Source organism: Hyaena hyaena, unplaced genomic scaffold, assembly GCF_003009895.1.
Source record: "Hyaena hyaena isolate Hyena2069 unplaced genomic scaffold, ASM300989v1 scaffold_2360, whole genome shotgun sequence".
Classification (NCBI taxonomy): domain Eukaryota; kingdom Metazoa; phylum Chordata; class Mammalia; order Carnivora; family Hyaenidae; genus Hyaena; species Hyaena hyaena.
Window position 1 is genome coordinate 45,670 of NW_024082995.1, and position 7,502 is coordinate 53,171.

Here is a 7,502-nt window from a genome sequence, read left to right on the forward strand (position 1 = left end):
GGCGTTCCTGTAAATTTTAATTAAGTTGGATTTCAGGCAGATTTAGTAAGTATTTGATTTGTGAGCCTGCAGATAACAAAAGATACATCTATAAGCCCAGAGTCCAATAGCTGATAGAAAGGTAAATAACCCTATAAGAAACTGAAAAAATTCTGGTGGACCCAACTAATATCAAATAGTGCAAGGATCTGATGAAAGGAGGGGTACAAGGAGAGAGAGAGAGAGAGAGAGACCAAAGGAAATGTCAAGAGAGTCATAGAAACAAGGCAACTGTGGAAGAGGCCGTGTTTGCTCTGCACAGTCCCTGCCCTGGGGGACACCGCAGGCAGAGCCATAGAGCAATCAGCCGCCAGGGTCTCTGCCTGATGCTGCTCCCTGGCCACAGGAGCCTGCTCAGGGGGCCCACGGGGTTGGCTGTCAACGCTGGTGGAGCAGGTGTTCACCAGTGAGAGCAGGGGATTGGTGGATAAATGCCCAGGTCCTCGTCCATGGACAGAAGATGCACATTGTGTCCCATGTGATCTCAGAGAAGAGTCAGCATAACTGAGCACCTGTCTGCAGCCACAGTCAGCACCCCAATAACGATCCCTCCATCACTGTGTTCCTTTCTCATCTTATCATCCCACTACCTGCTCGCTCACAGGGCTTTCTGGAGCCACCTTCCAAGGAAATTAGTAACCCACAAATCGTTGCCTAAGATGAAACCCAAAATAAACATCTCCTGAATTCCAGGAGGTGGAGGCAGACAGATGGCATTAAGGACCCTCAGTGGAACCTTCCGAGTTAGGTGGGTTTCTCCATCAGCTCCCACCCATCCTGTACATGTGAGGTTCAGTGGAAGCCCGAGAGACGCCAGTGCGTCTGCAGAGTCTCTTTGGGGAAATTGAAACAAAAAGGCCAACATTCCCCAAGAAGAGACTCTCTGAAGGAGAGATTTCAGAGGATGCAGGCGTTGGAGGAGGTGGTGAGTAGAGGGAACGACAGCCTCCAAGATACTCCACCATGTACGGGTGATTGATGGGGGAGAGTTACTCAGGCCATTTAACTTTTCTATTAAGGACACTGGGGATTAAATCAGATGGTGGACTTGGGAACACACGGGTGGCTTCATGTGGGCCTCATATTCATCAGTCTTTCAGACTTTATTCTCTGAAAATGGAACAAAGAGGTCCAGACACAAACAGAAACTCCTTCCACCTAAGGCAGAAGTTGAAGGGTATCAATAGGGAGGCAGACATCAGGTACATGGGGGTTTGGTAAAGGACGTGAGTCCCTTCAAAGGGGGGCGTATTGGAGACCAAGAAGCCAGAGGCACCATAGGAATGTCCTGAAGGAAAGGGACGAAGCAGGAAAGAACTGAAAGCTGTTCCATTCCCGATAGGTGAGTAGCCAGACTGCTCGTTCTCTCCGGAAGGACATCGTAGGGACGGACACCAGGCCAGGGGTAAGGATGTGTTGTGCTAGATGTCCTCACGACCCACCATGGAATACGCTGTAGGTGCCTGACCTGTCAAGACGCCAAACACTATGTTGTATGTGTCTGCTCTTATCTGACGAGCAGCAAAACAAAAGAGGCTTGAGCCTGGACACCAAGGTTTCGGCTGCTGCAGAGTCTTAGCCCCCTGCTTCTTACACTCTATTGTCACCGCATCTTTGGGACCTGTCTCTCTCTCAGGGAAGGATGGACCAGGCATTCGGGGTGTGTCTGCATTTACTCTAAATACTGAAAAGAGAGGGAAACGTACCACAAGAGAGTCTTAATGATACAAAGTAAACTGAGAGTTTGTGGAAGGAAGTGGGTGGGGGGATGGGCTACATAGGTGATGGGTGTTAAGCAGCCCACTTGTTGGGAGGAGCACTGAGTACTTTATGTGAGGGATGAATCACTGAATCTACCCCGAAACCAACGTTGCACTGAATCTTACCGACTGAAATTTAAATAAATGAATACAAATAATTAAATAAAAAATCTAAAGAGCTGAGTGCTTTGCACACGTGAAACTGTGTAGTGAGGCAGACCAGGAAAATGCTTTGCTGTGAGCCTACGGCCATGTCCTAGGCTTTTACCACAAAGTATTGAACACCTTTAAGCAATGGATTAGTTCAGAGACCTCATTAAGAACAGAGCCCTAATGACCACAAATACAAAATTAAATTTGATTTATAACATTTTTACTTGAAAAGAATGTGTACTTTGTGTCTAAAAAAGCAAAAGGATGAGCTAGGAGGTGATCAATCATTCTGCAGTCTCAAAGAACTAAATGTGAACAAACGATCCTTTCTAGACATTACCATGAATGATGGTGCAAAGGGGACAGTAGAGTTGCTAAGCTGAAGCGACCTGTGTTGTATTGAAGGCAGCACATTTGTCTCCCTCTTTAGGGAGAAATTACGGTGCTGAGTCCACAGAAGAATCCCTTGGTCTCTCTATCTGTCTTTCCAGCAGTTCAATTTCCAAAGTCAATTTATACACCTCCAAGGCCATTTTCACATCTTCTGGGTTAGGGAGACACTGCATCGTCTTTCTTCCTGCGAGGACATTTTCACAGCCTTCAGGGACCACCTAAAAGAGATGTAGGTGCTGAGTGGGGTTGTCATTGTCCTCCTGACTCAGGGACAAGATGAAGCCCCGAACTTGGGGGTGAGCAGGGAACCCAGAAAACACCTCGGGTCCCAACTTAGTCCTCCCAACCAATAGGGACTGGTTCTGAGACAGTTTCATAGGAGGCCTCTGTGAAGACAGAGGCTGTTTCTGACATGGTCCAGAAGTGGAACACAGAGCATGAGATAGTCTAGAAGTCAAATTTGGCCTCAGTGCTTCAGGTGCCTGACACCCTCTTCTCTGTAAGGGGCTCGGATTTTCCAATCTCCAGTGAGAGAGGAAAAATCTGTTACTCCTAGCTGACCACAGTGCTTCAAGATAAAAGAGGGTTCCCTGGACGGAGTCAGGAATGAATCCTGACAAGTCAGATCTCACCATTGCTGGCTGGGACAGTGCTTGGGGGTGGGAAGGGGAATGTAATTTCTAGTGTGTGATAGGACGGAAGCTCTTCTTGAATTGTGCCACTTACCCACTCACACTTGGGCACATCGGGGGACCACGTTCTGTTGTCTAAGCAAGTGATACTTTCAGGACCGACCAACTTAAAACCAGAGTCACACTGGATGCTGACATTTTCAAGTTCAACATATTGAATTTTATCCACGGACAGCTTTCCATGGGCTATTTCTGGTTTTGGACACAGAGCTACAAAGGAAACATGGTTTTAAAGAATCTGTAAATCAAAGAAAAAGTACAGGACAGCAGGCTAAGATTATAACTATTATGGGTGCTGCTAATTGTTCTATCTCTTCTTTTGTTTGGTAACAATAATATTAATTCCATTTTTGTTGAGCACTGACCACATATCACAGTCGAGCTAAGCATTTTAGGTGAGTCTCTCAGCTCTGTGAAGTGAGGACTGTTACTATTCCAATCTTACTAGGAGAAAGTGGAGATATAGACAGTTTAATAAACCTGTCTGAAGGGCGCCGGGTGGCTCAGTTGATTTTGTGTCGAATTGGACTCAAATCATGAACTCAGGATTCACGAGTTCAAGCCCCACATTGGGTTTTCTCCTGTCAGTGCAGAACCCAATTCAGATCCTCTGTCTCTCTCTGCCTTTCCTTCTCCTGCTCGATCAAAAATTTATTCAAAAATAAGGAAGTATTTTAAAAACAAACAGGGGAAAAAAGCAGAAAAATTGTCTGAGGTCTTCATTTATTTAAAGATGATGGGTCCCATGATACGCTATATAAAAACATGTGATCACGGGTTCCCAGGATTCAAAGCAATAACATTCCCATCTCAATCCCAGCAACACACTAGGCATTATACAGTCTAGAAAAAGTCAAGTTAGGACTCAGTCCTTCTAGGTATCTGACCCTCTCTTTTCCTATTGCCGCCTGTGTTTAATGGAGACCATGGTGACATATAATCCCCGGAGTTGCTGATGGCAAAGTGTTAGCAACCTGTGTGCATGTACAACCCAGAGCCAATCTTGACTCATCCTGTCCCCACTACAGATGGGCACATGCAGCCTATGTCATGCGCAGGTGGTGCATCTGCACGGGGCTGTGATGGAAGTATGTGCCACTCTGGGATGATTGGAACTGGCCCGTGAGAGTCCACATTCATGCTAGAGCAAGCCTCCATGGAAATTTTGCCACAGGCCATATATCGCGTGCCTCACCTGCAGAATGTTTCTTAAAAGTTGGAATGGGGCTGAGTTTTACAACTGGGAGAAAGAATGGGGAGGTTGATGTTAATATTGTCCCTTTGTAAAGTCTGCATCCTGAACACAGTAATGATTTTCAAGTCAATCAAATCAGATCAGATGTTTCCTCCCTGCCTCTGGCAGGAAGAAGCTTTACTCTCCATGCTTTGGTGACACCTCCACCCACCAGACTGAGAAGGGAGCTGGAGTTACCTTTACACTGAGGGGCAGCAGGGGACCAGCATGAAGAACTGCAGGAGAGTCTGGCTTCCCCAACCAGAGTGTATCCTTTGTCACATTTGTATATCACCTCAGTTCTGAATACACTGAATGCTTGAGTTCGTTCATAATATCCATGGGCAACGGTAGGAGGGAAGTCACAATCTTGATGGTAAGAGATAAAAGTGAGAGAGCATGAAATTGTAGAATGTAAAATCGAACTCACCCCAGAACCTGTGTGGTTTGTAGGAGGAGGCTTCATTCTGTCCCATTGTTGCCTCAGCCCATAGGATCACTTAGCCAAAGCCAAGCCTGGGCTGCCCTCCTATAAGCCTCAGGTTGAGAAACCACCATGGCCCCCTTATTAGACCACTTGATGGTCATTTCCAATATCACCAAAAGCAAAATAGGAATAAATAAAATTAATACTTGGTCCAAACCCCATATTGAGTTCTTGGGATATGGGGTAAGTCCAGTCATATCCAAGAAGCCAAGTAGAAGCCATTGCTACTCCCCATTCCCTTCCCCATGAAGCAAAGACACTGTATTAACAAATACATCATATACCAAGGGGCAGGAGGAAATGGGAAAATTGGTGTCACTCCTGAAGAACTAAAGCTATATCTCCATCATATCACCATTTACTTCCCCAATCTCTGTACCAGGAAAATTAGAATTCTGGGAAATTACAGTAAAGTTTTGGAAACTGAACATTTTGGTCTCATTTCAGATGTGGTATCTTTGCTAAAGTAAAGCCACTTATATCTTCGGGTAAATGGGGTCACTGGTTTTGCTAATTCCTGACTTTTTTCATCCCACTCTCAAAGAAAGTCTCCATTTGTATACACACAGAAGGATCCAATCACACATTTGCAGTTTTAGACCTTTGGTATTATTAGGCACTGGCCCCTGTCATAATAGAGCCTGAAGATACCGTCTCTCTGGACATCCACATGATCCAGTATATCAATGGCATCATGTTAATTCGACTGAATGGGAGAGAAGAAACTTGTGTGTGTGTGTGTGTGTGTGTGTGTGTGTGTGTGTGCATGCGTGTATGTGTTTGTGTCTCTGTGTGTCTGTTTCTTTGTGTCTGTGTGTGTGCATGCAATCCAGATCTAGTTATATAGAAATGACATCATGGACAAGAAGAAGCTAGCACGATGTCATATATATAGATATCTAGACCTAGATGATAGAGAGATAGAGAGATGATAGATATCTTTCTCAGTTCCTGGTGCAGACCTCCTAAACCTTTGTAAATTCCTAAGTGCTGAGAACACTAAGAGCATCTTTTTTCTACTGAGACAACTTTCAGTGGCTCCTGGATGGACCTGATCACCAGAAAGACCAAGCCATGAATAAAGCTTGGAAGATTTCAGTCCCACTCTCCTCTCCAAAGAGGGGAGAGAGCTTGGAAACAGTGACAACTGATCACGGTACAGAGGGTGAGCCTCCATAAAATCTTAGGGGTATATAGTTGGAGAGCTGCCAGACGGGTAAACACATTCACGTACTAGGAAGGTAATGCACTGCTACTCAAAGGGACAGGGGCTTCTGTGCTTCGAACCCTCCCAGACTTCACCCTATATATCGTTTCATATGGCTGTGCATTGTATCCTTCATCAGGTCCTTTAATAAACTGGAAAATACAAAAGTAAGTGTTTTCCTGAGTTCTGTAAGCCATTCTGGCAAATTAATGGAACTCAAGAAGGAGGCCATGGGAACCTTCAATTTGTAGCCAAGTGGGAAAGATTTTGGTGGTAACCTGGAGACCCACTACCTGCAATTGGCATTTGAAATCACAGGGGTTGGAGAGGCAGTTTTGTAAGACTGAGTCTTTAAGCTGTGGGATGTGACACTATCTCCAGGTCAATACTGTAGGCATTGAGTTAAATTATAGGACACCCAGATGGTGCTGTGGAGAATTCTTGATGTAAGAAAAAACCCCCCATGTTTGGTCACCAGAAATGCTGTGAGTGTCCTGCGTGACTAGTAAAAGAGACACACAAGAGAGACACAGGAGGTGAAGAGAAAGCCTGGGGCTTTTCCAACCTGCAGAATGATGCTCCAGAATATAGCTGGTAAAGATTCAAGGGTTTGCCAGATCAATATTATATGTAGAGGTCCAGGGCAATGGCTGCTAGGCTATCCCTCCAAACCAAAGTCAATTCTTATAAATGGCACATCACATCAAGAAAAAAATGATGCCCAACATTATAGAACTTTCTGGTTTCTAGAGGCCGCATGTTCCATACTTGGGAATACTATTCCTGCCCCTGTGGTACATGACATAAAACACAGCTGGGTTTGAGTGCAGCCCTTGTTGGGAAAGGCCTCGACAACTTGTCCAGTGTCAGGGAAATTGTACTGTTGCTTGGACCCTGGGACCCTGCAGAGCCTAATATATTGAAAGTATATTAAAGGTGGGCTATAGTTGGAGAACATACAAATGTCAATGGGACTATCACAGCACAGACCCTTGACTTCCGGAAGCAAGGCCGTGCACTGCTCCAGAAAATTATGCAGTCTTTGAGACATAACTCTCGAATGTTGTTTGGTCCTGAAAGAAACCGTGCCTGACAGTGGGTCATGAAGTGAGCATGTGCCCAAATCACGCTACACGAGCTTGGTCTATCAGAACCAACACGTTATAAGACTAGGAAGGCAACACACAATTCATCATTAAGCGGGAGTCGTCATCTGGGATTGAGCAAGTGCGGGACACGATGGCACAGGAGCCTGCACGAAGAGGGATTCTGGATCATCCCTGTGCCCATCCGTGGTGGTCCAGGTGCCACTTTAGCTCACTCTTATGGCTCTGTAGGTGTGTCCAAGGTAACCAATTGACAGAGCAAAGGAAAGCCGAGCCTGGTTCATGGGCGTATATTCTAGGTATGTGTGTGCAGGCTAAATTGGATGGACGCTGCATTAGAGCCTGATCAGGGAAACACACTAGTAAGGGGAATCTCACGTGATTTGGTCACTCACTTTATTGGAAAAAGAAGTGGGCTAAGCGTACATTAA

The 7,502-nt window shown here is 45.4% G+C and overlaps 1 protein-coding gene across 1 annotated transcript; it reads right to left on the reverse strand.

Annotated features, from left to right (window-relative positions):
• Positions 1–2,150: 2,150 nt before the first annotated feature.
• LOC120227465 (C4b-binding protein alpha chain-like) lies at positions 2,151–4,771 on the reverse strand. Its single transcript, XM_039225572.1, has 3 exons — positions 4,470–4,771; positions 3,072–3,247; positions 2,151–2,563 (listed from the first exon to the last, which is right to left on the reverse strand). Exons 1-3 carry the CDS (start codon positions 4,735–4,737, stop codon positions 2,390–2,392), a joined length of 618 nt encoding a protein of 205 aa, XP_039081503.1. The 5' UTR covers positions 4,738–4,771; the 3' UTR covers positions 2,151–2,389.
• Between the last annotated feature and the right edge of the window lie 2,731 nt (positions 4,772–7,502).

Excerpts from the sequence above, each read along its gene's own strand:
- LOC120227465 (XM_039225572.1), bottom strand. The coding sequence starts at position 4,737 with ATGAAGCCTCCTCCTACAAACCACACAGGTTCTGGGGTGAGTTCGATT. Across the intron at positions 3,248-4,469 it reads TGCTGCCCCTCAGTGTAAAG|CTCTGTGTCCAAAACCAGAA; the intron begins GTAACTCCAGCT and ends TTTCCTTTGTAG. Across the intron at positions 2,564-3,071 it reads ATGTGCCCAAGTGTGAGTGG|GTGGTCCCTGAAGGCTGTGA; the intron begins GTAAGTGGCACA and ends CATCTCTTTTAG.